Source organism: Leishmania major, chromosome 12, assembly GCF_000002725.2.
Source record: "Leishmania major strain Friedlin complete genome, chromosome 12".
Lineage (NCBI taxonomy): Eukaryota > Euglenozoa > Kinetoplastea > Trypanosomatida > Trypanosomatidae > Leishmania > Leishmania major.
In genome coordinates, this window is record NC_007253.2 from 257,473 (window position 1) to 269,552 (window position 12,080).

Consider the following 12,080-nt stretch of genomic DNA (forward strand, 5'->3'; position numbering starts at 1 on the left):
AGAAGCACAAGACCTAGACAGAGAGAGAGAGAGGGAAAGAGGAAAGTGCAGGGCACAACGGAGGAGAAGGGACGGAAAGAGATTTAAAAAAAAAAACGAAAAGGAGGGAGGTAAAGGTTTTGCCATGCCATACGAGCAATGCCGCTAAAGAACCAACACACACGCACACACATACACACACACACACACGAAAAGAGAAAAGGTAGAAACGAAAGGGGAGGGGGAGGTGTGGGGTGGCCAAACAACAAGGAAAAATAATGTGCAGAATAATAATAATAGTAATAATAAAAAGACACACAACAACGTAGACAGAAAGAGATAGGGATGACCAGCTGTTGCCGCCCCGGTGCCGGCCTCACTCAAAGAAAAACGCACACGCTCTGTGCGCACACAAGTACGCACAGAAGTGCGTGCGCATACACGAAAGGCACACAGAAAGGTGGCAATTTTTTTTTCTCACGGTGCGCGTGTTCCTCCTGCGCGACTACGCGCTGTTGCATGCCTGTCCTGGAAAAGGGGGAAGGAAGAGAGGGCATGCAGGTCCACGCCACCACGTGTCGGAACGACTTCTCCATGAGGGGATGGAGAAGCATCGGCGCAGGAAACGCGACGCCCCTCCATCGCATCTCGCTCTGTATGCCTCCTCGGCCACACCACCATCACCCCCACACACACATCCGCCTCGTTTCCCTGCCGTGTAGTCGATCGAGCGAGGCGTCGGTCTGCAACAGAGAGGAAGTGGTGAGGAGGGAGGAGAGGAGCGAAGAAAGCTGCAAAAAACAAAAACACGTCTTTAGCGAGCACAAGACCGAGCATCAAGTAGGAAAAACTGTAAGAGCAGCATACAATGCGCACGCACACCAACAAGGATCCTTGGCTGCACCTTTCACAGCAGCAGCTCCCCCTCCCTCCCTCCCTCCACACTCCATAAAGCCCACACCAACCACAAAGAGGGGACATACGCAGTCTGAAAAGGACAAGGCGCAGAGGAATAAGATCGAGCGCCTCGCCGCTCGCGCTCTGGTCACACATCACACTCGGCTGTATGCCCTGACGGACGTCCCAGCTTGGGAGGATGCTGTCCAAGTGGCCTCCTAGGGATGCGACTCACGCTGCTCACCTTCGTAACGTTAGATAAGCCCTGTGGCTGCTGCTGCTCCGAACGATTCTGCAGCGGCGACACCAGCGAAGGGGCGGACGTAGGAACGCTTTCAATCGGCACCGGTAGCATGTGAAACAGCGGTACCGCCTCTGCGTAAATGGACAGAGAGTCAAGGCCGTCTGCGCCCTTGAACCGTGTGTTCTGGCTGGTGTTCACGAGGCCTTCTGAGGAGTGGTCCACGTCGCCACCATCGCCGCCGCCCTCGGACTCACCGGCTGGCCCCGCCGGTACGGCTGGGGACCCCATAATTACACTGGGCCGCATCGCTGCAGCCGGCGTGACGAACATGCCTGACGCGGTCGCCTCAGCCGTGCTCGGCAATTCAGTCGCGACATCACCGACGCGCAGATTGCCGGTATTGGCACGCCCACTCATGATGTAGGGGGAGTTCGTGTGAGCTGCGTAACCCGAAGAGGCCGCAGCGGCGCTTGCACAGCCACCGACCTGACCGTGGCGTCGTTGCGATGGGTGCTCGTTCGAGTGCTCCTGCATCACCATTTCGGTGCCATCGGGAGCCAGCATTGTCAGCTGCGCCACTGCAGGGGCCCACGCTGAGAGGGGAGACCTACATCTGCGCGTACGCGGCCGTGCAGCGTCGGAGTGCAGCGACAGTACCGCGGAACCGATACTGCGAGTGATAGTACTGGCGTGACCGCCCCGCTTTTCCCACGCCGCATCGACAGTGCGGAGTCGAGTCGGCGAAGCCGAGGGATCGCCAACGCGGGCATCACCGTAATTCAGCGATGAGGCATCGTCCGGATTGTTTTGCGCGCTTGCTGCCGTTATGGTCGGCGCAGCAGCAATGGGAGCACCGGCACCGAGATCACCGTCATCGACCCCTGGATTGGCAACGGTGTCACCCCCCTCGCGCCTGCGTTGGTGGTAGCCTTGAAATTGGCACAGCGTGGTAGAGGTGGAGAGCTGAGCCTTGCGTGTGCGTGCCCGCTCTAGCGTGGACGCCGCGGCAGCGGCGTCGTCGGCGTTAGCGGCTACGCCAGCATCACCAGACCCTAAGACGGTCGAAGTGGTGGTGGCATGTTTCGTGTCGACCTCCATGAACACTTGCGTGTACGCGTGAGGCGCGTCATGAGCGTCAAAGTCCACAGTGGTCGCCTCCGCCACGATCCGCACGATGCCACGGCCGCCGCCAACGCCGTCAGGCTCACTACTGTAGGGCACCAGTGGTGGTGAAGTCGGTATGGTTGTTTTCAGAGGCGCCGGCGGAGGGAGTTGGCGTCCGGTGGGGTTAGCGTTACCAAACACGGCCACGTCTGGGCCAGCACTCTCGCGCGGCGGCAAGTGAGAGGAGTGAGACGGTGGGGTCGCGCAGCCCTCTTCCTCCTCCACCCTTCCCTCCCTCCTGCGATCGTCAACTGCGGAGGCGGCGACAGCAGCGCACTGGGGCGCCAATGCTCGCTTTGCCGCCGTGACGAACTTCGCGGTCCAGCCAACCGGCATTCCACCGCGTGCCTCCATACTCCACCTTCGGCTGTGAATGTTCCTCGCCACAGTGGTTGAGGTGGTTGTCCCTGCCGTCGTGGTGCCGGATGTGGAGGTGCGACGGCGCTGGTCAGGTCGGTGCAGTGTTGGTGGCGACGGCGGAGCGAGGAGGGCCTCTGCAACGGTGTGGCACCAGGCAGGCAACAGCGATGTCGTCCGCTGACGATCGCTGCCGCCACCATCGCTCTCGGTGTTTTGAGGGGCAGAGAGAGATGCGCTGGCGGTGCCTGTCGAGGGCAGTTCCGTTGGGTTGAAGAGGGTGAGAGAGGGTATGACGCGGCCTGCTGCAAGAAGGGGCTTGCGTCCAGTAGCCGCCGCGTCCGTCACGCGCGTCGTCCATACCGTCCTCGCTACCGCTGGCACTGGGCCACGTCTAGCTCCCTCGTCGCAGCCACCCAGTTGCATCTGCTCCGTAGACTCTGGCATCACCGCGCCCATAGTGGCCGCCGCCCGCGAGGCGACATCCGCCACTGCTGGCGTCCCAGAAGACGATACAGGTGCCGAGACGCCGTTGTCGCCGCCCGCGGCGATGGGAAGAGCGCAGAACCCGAGCGGGAGCCAGTGCCTCTGACAGACTCTTCCACCGCACGGTGGAACGGAGGAGCCGCTCTGCCCCCGCAAGGCAATAATCGGCGACGCTGCCCCCGCGGCTGCGTTCAACGTTGCTGTAGCGGCACCGAGGCAAGTGAGGTCAGTCCTATCCCGTGAGGCCGCATACGGTGAGTCGCCACTGCCCGGCGGCGGAGGGGGCATAGGAGTCGGCGGTGCGCGAGGGAGAGAACCGGACGTGAGGCCGACGCAGGGGTCCCTGATAGCCACCCCCTCGTTGACAACACCGCCAGTGTCTATGAGGTCCTGCCGATGTGGGTTGTTAGACGACGTCGCACCTGCCACGCCGGTAGCAGCAGACTGGGGTACGGTGGCCAGCAGCCGACGAGATGCGTCAGTGTCTGCGGACAACGAAAGCACTGGTTGCTCTGCCGACGCTGTGGGTGGTAGCCGCGCCCAGTCCTGCAGTGCCGGCGATGCAGGGGACTTGGTGGAGTGGTGGCCCTCTCGCCCGTCCGGGACGGTGGGAGTGCCCTCCGCGGTAGTAGCGGGGAACGCAGGAGATGAGGCGGTTGCCCGCGGGGGTTGCGCTGGCGTGGATTCCGTGTAGCCTGGGTACTCCTCCAGCATTATGATCGACAACGTCCCGTCAGATCGCACACCGGTGTACACGCTGCAGGCTCGGGAGGAGAAGCCCCCGCGCGAAACCGGCAGCGCCTTGCGTATCACCTCTTCGAGAGGGAGGAAAAAGGAGCCAGCGACGCCGCTGCTGGTACGGTGCGCAGCCGCTGCTGCTCCCGCGCCTGGGAAGCCCAAGGAAGACGGCGCCGCAGCAGCGATGGCGTGCTGAAAATGGAAGTGCCGCAACGCGGAGGTGCCTTGTGTGACAGCGGCGGACGAGAGCAGTGGAGGTGGTGTCACCATGGCCGTAGTGAAGCCTTCGTGCCCACGCCCGCCGACATCGCCAGCCTCACCACCACCACCGCCGCCGCCACTATCCTCGCCCCTGCTCTCCTCTGCGTGGTTGTCGCGCCGCACGCCGCGCGGTTTGTCAGCCGCCACGGTGTCGCGAAACGCCAGTGGGGAGGCGTTCGCCGCCGGTGCAGCGGCTTTCCGCTGGTGCCGGTGCTGCTGCTGCAGGTCTCTCTGTGGGGCATCTAGGTCAGCGCAGGTGGCTCCCCCGGTGCGCTGCGGCGAGGTAGCCACGGGGTTTGCATTAACGGTGACCGGCATCGCTGCCCCACCAACACCATCTGCGCTCTGCATCTGCCCAGGGGTGGTGGCGCCGGATTCTATCGCCGCTAACGGTCCTGACAGGTCACCAGGGCGAAGTCGATGCGTGACACGGTACTGCCGGCCCGAGGCATCTCGCCTGTAGTACCCACCGCCTTTTCCTTGGCAGAGGTCGCTATCATCCCATCCATCGTACGGCACCCACTCAAACAAAGGGGAGGAGGCGAAGCTGGATACGTCCGCCATGGCGGAGACCCCGCCAGCGGGCGTACGGACTTGAGGCGACAATGACTGCTGCTCGTGGGGCACTTGCCGCTGTACGCGCAGGTACGAGCGCGCTTTGCTGTCCCTTGTGCACTCTGCTAGGATGGGCTGCGGCTTGGTGATCCGGTTCCGAGCTGTGATGTGCTCCCACGGAGGGCCGCCCTCGCCGCCGCCGGCGATGGGAGCCGCGTCTACCGAGTATTTCCTGCCGTCAAAGGCTGCAAAGTCAAGCTGCGCCCATGGCGGTAGCACGCTCCAGAGAGGCGGCGCAGCTGCAGTAGCGCTGCCCTCGTCTGCCGGGGAGGCGGTGAGCTGTGTGAGGTTTTGCGGCTGCTCGCGGGCCCGCGTGCTGGGACGAACATGATCTGTGACATGAGGGCTGTCGCTGGCCGATTTGGTCGCGGCTACAGTGGGTACCGTCACCAGCAGGTCAGCCGAGGATCGCTGTGGCTTCTGTGGTGGTCTCGGCGGACCTGCCGTCGATGGGTCGGCTTGAATGGGTGATGGCAATGCGTGGGCGTGCCGCTGATGGGCTTGCGCCAACTCACTACGGCTGTGATTTGTCTCGCAACCACTGTGCGCTGAGGCCGGGACACCAATGTCGCCCGTGTCACCACGGGTCCATAAAGGACATGCCGCGACGGCAAGTACACGAGCAGCAACACCAGCACTACCATAGATGTTCTGAGGAAGGCGCTGCGGCGAGTGCACTCGTGGTGGGGGACTTGAAGACGGGTTTGATGGCATCCGAGCAGACGAAAGGGGGAACAGGAAGAGGAGACCAACAAAAAAACAAAAGGAGAGAAGCTGGTAAAGAAAAAGAAGGAAGATGCTCTGTTACACGACAGACGGAAGAGAAGGCGAGAAAGAAGCGGGGGTAGGGGGTCGGGGCGACGAGCACAGTAGAGAGTAGCGAAGATGGAAGAGGTGACCGGCAAGCACGCAAAAGAAAGGAGAAGTTTTTCGAATAAACAACAGCAAAAACAAAAAAAAACGTTAAAACGAGAAGTGCTTTCAGTAATGCGGAAACAACGCCGCTAACACAAGCACTCCAGCACACGCGAAAGCAGAGAGAGAGGGGGAGGGGGGAGGGGTGCACACACGCACACACAGAGAAGACGGTAGAAGAGGGGTACGAGAGGGGTGCGCTTACCAACGTACTCGTAGGACGTACACGCGCTGAAGTACGGGAGAGCAAGCAAGATGGCCCGAGTAGTGGAGACGCGTGGGAGGAATAAGCACACCCGAATACAAACAAAAACGCACCAATACAGACGCAGAGAGTAAAAGAGAGAGACACGAAAAGATGAGGGGGAATGGGGGGGGTGATGAGGAAGGCGATGTGGCGACACAGAGCAATGGAGAACCACACCACTGGACTCCGGAGAGCTGAAACGTCACGAAGACGAGGTCGTGAGCGCAACGAGAACGTACGAAAGCAACGCTTACGCGTAAGAAACTTACACTGAAACCAGAAGCAAAGCTCAGACAGGAAGAACAAGGGAGGCACAAACAAAAGTGAAGAGGCGGGCGGGTCGATGTGCGTGGGGGGGAGGGGGGGTAAGAGGTGGGCAGAAACACACACACGCAAAAAAAAAGGGTCAGCAACCGCGAATGCAAGCCGGAGAGGAAAGATGGAAAATTTTTAGAAAAGGAAGCGTCTAATCGTGTGGAGCAGGGAAAGACGGGAGACGAGTAGCGAGACAGAGGAAGGAACGCAAGAGGACGTGAGAGAGCGTAGGGAAGACAGGGAAGGGGAGAAAAACGGATAAGACGAAACAGATATATGTTACGAGGCAAAATGAAAGTAGCGCAGTAAACAAAACTGCAAGCGAGATAAAAGTCGCAAAGCTTCGCCGACGATCCGAGAGCGTCCGTTCCGTCCACCCAAACCGGTCTTTTTGTTCGGCTTGCCTTTCGTTTTCTGTGGTGCGGCGTGTGTCCGCCAGTGCCGACCCACAGGCAAACCAAGAGGCGCGTCTCTGTCAAACTTTAAGTTTTTTTTTTGCTCTCCTCCGCTTTCTTCTTCTTCGCTTCGACCCTCTTTTGCTCTTCTTGTACGATCCCTCTCACTCTCACAATCCACCGCACCTCCTTTCCCTTCACTCTTTCTTCTTTGTGTCTGTGCTCTGCAGACGACTGGAAAGCGAACCAGCAACGATGAAGGAGGTCACGGACAGTACCACGTGGGGAGAGAGAGACAGACAGATAGACAGACGCTGCTTGAAAAAAAAAAAAATTTCCTCTTCCGTTCTTGAGCAATGCTGCTTTCTTTTCGGCGACAGCGCACTCACTGGCTGGTTCACCTCCAGTTGGAATTTGTCGCCTTCTTTGTAGGTTAAACCGAGAACGGATATATATATATATATATATATGTCTTGTGTATGTATAGATGAAAGCGAAACACGAAAAAAAAAAATGTTTCTGCTGGCTGTTGGAAAAATCCGAGTAGGCGTGCACGCATGCAAAGTGTTTTTTTAAGCGCGTACACACACCCACACAGTCCAGCGGCAGTAGAGAGAAAGCGATCGAGACGTTGTAACCACGCGCACCCGCGCGCGCGTTGAGAAGACGACCCAAGCGCTTTGAACGTGTTTCAGTGACTATCACTGCGTCCGCAGAAAAGCACCGCCCCTTGCTGTGCTCTTTCCTTTTTCACCAACTTCTTTGGGCGCTAGTGTCGGCAATGTTGCCTTTCCCTATTTTCTGAGACGGTGATGGCGGTGATACGTTTGGGAGTGGGTCGACCTGCACAATAGACGATGGCCAGGCTTTTAAAGCACAGCAACGAACAACAAGAGCGAGAGAGAGAGAGAGAGAGGGGGGAGGGAGGGGCGAAAAAACAGCAGAATAGAAGATGCGGCAAACAACAGCACACACGAAGACGCACAGACACAGGTACGAGTGAGGCGTACATACACGGCGAACACCAGAAAGGGATAGGAAGGGCCCCACCAAGCAACGAGAGAAAAAAACGAAGCCAATGAACGCACACACGCACACATGCACGCTAAAGCAGAGGGGGGAACAGGCGTAAACGGGTGAAGAGAACGATTTATGGATTCGATATACAAAAAAAGGAGAGAAAAGCATATACACACTGAGGTTCAAACCAATCAAACAAGCGACACGACAACGCAGCAAAATCGAGGCGAGTGGGTGGAAAAGTAGAACCACACACGAAAAAAACACTCAAACACGTACACCATACTACATACATACATATATGTATACACACACACACAGAGAGAGAGAGAGAGTCAAAAAACATATACAAGAGAAAAAGGGGGAAGGGGCAGCCCACTGTCGCCACTTGTCCCGCAAAAGCAAAAAAAAAACGTCGATATATCTATCTATATATATATATAGCGAAATAAGAAGACGAGAAACACTCGTGGAACACGGACGCAAAAAAAAAAACGAGAAAATGGAGAGAAAGAAAAAGATGGTCGACGGAGAAAGTAACGAGGCAGGCCTTGGCGGAGAGCCGTGTGGAGAACGGAGCGGAGGAGGAGGAAGGAGCGTGGGTGGCCGCAGAAATGAAAGACAAAGACAAAACCAAACGTGTATGAATAGGAAGGCAAGAGCAGCGGGTGCGGCGAAAAACGGGAGAAGGGGAAGGACACAGTACCATATACATGCAGTTTGTCTCTGTGTCTGTGTGTGTGTCTTCGCTGTTGCTGGTTTTCACACTCTTTTTCTTGTCGTCTTCACACACGCACAGACACACTTCTCTCTTTTTTTCTCTCCCTCGCCTCGTCGCGAGTGCACAAGGACGACGCAGAGCGAGGTCACCAACGAGTGCTGTTTTGTCTTTAGCGGAATCGAAGAGGATGAGAAAACAAGTGGGGATAAAATGCACACGGAAACAAGCATACACCCGTACAGGGGGGTTAAGAGACTCACAGAGAGGCACAGACGAGAAGAAACTTGGGGAAGACAGGTGGAGGCAGGAGAACACTGGAGAGACGAAACAAAAAAAAACGAAAAAGGGAGGGAGAAGTTCCAAGCCGAACACAGCACAGCACGAGTCCAGTCACAGAAGCAAAAAGAGGGCAGAAACAAAAAAAAATACACATGTATAGTGAAACGTGGAGTCCACTCTGTCGCGCAGCTCTGTTTGAGCGCGTGTGTGTGCGTAAATCACCCCCAGTACTTGATGGATACCTCTCCCGTCACCGCTGCCTGAATCGTCGTTCCGTTTAAGGAGGCCGAGCCACTTCACTCGTATCGCCCCTCTCTTCCTCTCTCTCTGGACACACGTGGCCCCCTTGTGCCTGCTTCTTCCCCTTTTCGACGAGAGTTTTCACGCTTGTGTGCCGATGCAGCTAGCTCACGTGTCCCCTTCCCCTTAAAGGAGAACACAGGAAAGCAGCTAAAAGAAGGCTAAGAAAGGGATGCGTCTAAAATGAGATGTAGGGGTACGCACACCTTCCTTGCTCTTTCTCGCTCCCTTCGGGTTGGTGTGCACGTGTACGTGTGTGTGTGTGTGTGTGTGTGTGTGTGTGTGTCCGTACTCTAAAGGAGGAGTTGTGGTCCCATATATGTACACACGACCCACCGAGACCTCTCTCTCTCGCGCGCGCACAAAGAGAAAACCTTGTAAGAGACACAGAGAGGGACGTTGAAAGAAGCAGGAAATGGAGCGTGCAAGAGAAAGGAGGGGACAAAAAGAGGTGGAGAGACGAAGGCACAAGACAGTGCTCAGCTGCGTCAAACACAGAGGAAAGATCGCGGTGATGCTGAACAAAGTCAAAGAAAACAACACACCGCTGGGAAAAAAAGACGAAGAAATAGTCCTTCACCCGGTATGTGTGTGTGTGTGTGTGTGTGTGTGTGTGTGTGTGTGTGTGTCGGGGGGAGGGGGGGTATGCGAGTGAAGAGAGGAACGAAAGCAGAGCAAGAAACGCAGCAAGAGAGGGAAAACAATCTGGGAAGGTGAGGGGGTGGGCAAAAGCCTGTAGTCGAGTAGAGTCGTCAAGAGCAGGTGCGAAAGGGAAAAATGAAGAAATACAGAGGGAGAGAGAGTACAATGGAAAACAAAAAAAAAGCGATGAGGAGAGACGAAGATGATACTGCTCGCAGACAAGCACACAAACTCGCACACGCGCGAAGAAGAGAGAGGGCGAACAGCGAGAGAGAGCGAAAGGTGAAAAGCCAACGCAAGCGTCAGATGCGCAAGACGCAACCGCTCGCCAATAAAAGAACAGAAAGAAAAAAAAGACGCACCACCTGGATTATGTATGCGTATGTTCTTTTGTAAAAATGCAGTCAACACACTCGGTACGTTCTCCCAGCGTGCGCGTGCCGCCCTTCCCTCCTCCTCCCCCCTTTTACCACCTATAGAGATGGCACTACTATCCTGTTTATTATTATTATTATTTCCTGCTTTCGCTTTCCCTAGCTCTGTTGTGTGTGCGCGGGGCTGTATGCACTTCACCCTCTAACCAGTACGCAAAGCAGCTCTTCTTTTTTGTTTTTCCAAAGGTGCCTTATATCTGGGCTCTATAACTCTTCGTTGGCTGTTTCATGCCCCCCACCCCCTCCACGCGCGTCTTCTCGATCCCCGCGACGCACACGCTCAGGTAGGTGAAGCGGGGAAGGGAGGAGGGGGGGGGGCAATCTACAAAAGCAAATACACGACTCGAAAAAAAAAGTTCCGGAGAGCTCGGAAGTAAACGCGCAAGGAAAACGGAGGAGAACGAAGACAAAAAAAAATAGCTGATGGCGAAGAGGTTAAAGGACAACGGGAGGGAAGGGGAGGGGGAAGAAACACACACCAACGCAAGAAAAAAGGGGAGGCAAAACAGCGTTACGCGCCAGAGCGGCAAACGCCACGACCAAATAAAAGATAAAAAATAAAAATGGTGTGCGTGTTCGTGTTTGGTGTCTGGACGAAAGAGTATGCGCAAGTCACGAGGCTCACCGCGAGCCGGTGCGAGCGCGCATAAGCTACACGCCAACGGGACGACCAACAAAAAGAGGAAGCAAGGGGAAGAAGAAGGGCAGAGAACGGGGAGGAAAGCAGCAGGGATGAGGGCGGGCAAGAGAAGGAGACCGAAAAAAAAAAAAGAGTGTAGAAGCCAAAGTGAAAAATGATTTTATATGACCAGAAACAGAGAGAAGTTTGAGATGTATCTGTGCATCAAACACCTGCGTGGGTGAGGGAGGCCGAAGTCGGAATAAGAGTTGAGAAAGAAGTAGAGGTGAAGAGTGGACGGGAAACTACGCACGCACGCACAGACACACATACACATGCAAAGACAAACACACCGCAGGAAAATAAAGATGGAAGACGCAGGAAACGAGTCGACGAGAAAAAAATATAAGTGGAAGGAGAAGCAAAACGAAACGCTAAAGCAAACGTTAAACTGAAGAGGAGAAGAAAAGGACAGCAGGAAGCGTATCACGAGTGTCTTGAGCCAACTCAAGCCAGGCCTTTACACGCTGCTTCCTTTCACTCGTTCGTCGCCTATTTTTTTTGTGTGTGTGTGTTCTTGTTGCTTGTGGTGCTTGGCTTTGCTCGGTTCTTTTTTTTTCGTGGGGTTGTTCTTGTTCGGGGAGGAAGGGATGGAGGCTGTTCGTTAGTAACCCTGTGTCGTTTCGTTGCTGCGCCTCTCTGCTTTCACTATCGTGTCGGTGCTAGAACGTGGTACAAACACAGGTACACAGAAGCACACACACACACACACACCGAAGTGACAAAAAAAAGATGGTGTGATTGAGTGCGTGTGAATATGTGTCTCTCTCTGTGCGTGTGTATGAGGGTTGAAGAGCCGAGGGGTAGACAGGAGAAGGAAAGGTGGCCCTGTAGCAACTACTACACAAAATGAAACGAAATCAAGTAAAACAGAGCCGAGACAAGTCCAGAAAAAAAAGAAGGAAGACAGAGACAGAGAGGCAGAGAGTTGATGAAAAGAATAATGATAATATAAAAAAAAAAACAAATAATTGTGATAATTGTCTTAAGAGTAGCGGTACTGTCAAGGGCAAGACATATACATATATACACATGCATATAGCCCACACACGCACATGCGCGCACGCAACACACACACAGACACACGCACAATCGGTATTACTGGTAGGACTTTTCTGTCTCTCGGTTTGTGTGTGTTTGTTGCGCGTTTGTTCGGTTGATTGATGTCCACGTTAGTTTGCTTCACCTTTGACTGTTTTCTCCTGTGTTTTTATTTGCTTTCCCTCCCCTGACGGGAGCGTATTGCGCCCCCGGTCTGCTTGTTTTTCTCTTCGTTCTAGTTGCTGTTCTTGGCGACTAGAAGTTGATAAGTACGTACCCCCTATATCGACGCGCGTGCTCGCGTGAGGCGGTGAGTGAACGTTAGCTCACTGCGTATGTATATGTGTGCGC

At 55.4% G+C, this 12,080-nt stretch overlaps 1 protein-coding gene across 1 annotated transcript; it reads right to left on the reverse strand.

The window, feature by feature from the left end:
- Positions 1 to 1,024: 1,024 nt before the first annotated feature.
- LMJF_12_0500 (hypothetical protein) lies at positions 1,025 to 4,135 on the reverse strand (the record flags this gene model as incomplete). The annotated part of the gene is made up of 1 exon (XM_001681604.1): positions 1,025 to 4,135. The coding sequence occupies one exon, from the start codon at positions 4,133 to 4,135 to the stop codon at positions 1,025 to 1,027; it is 3,111 nt and encodes a 1,036-aa protein (XP_001681656.1).
- Between the last annotated feature and the right edge of the window lie 7,945 nt (positions 4,136 to 12,080).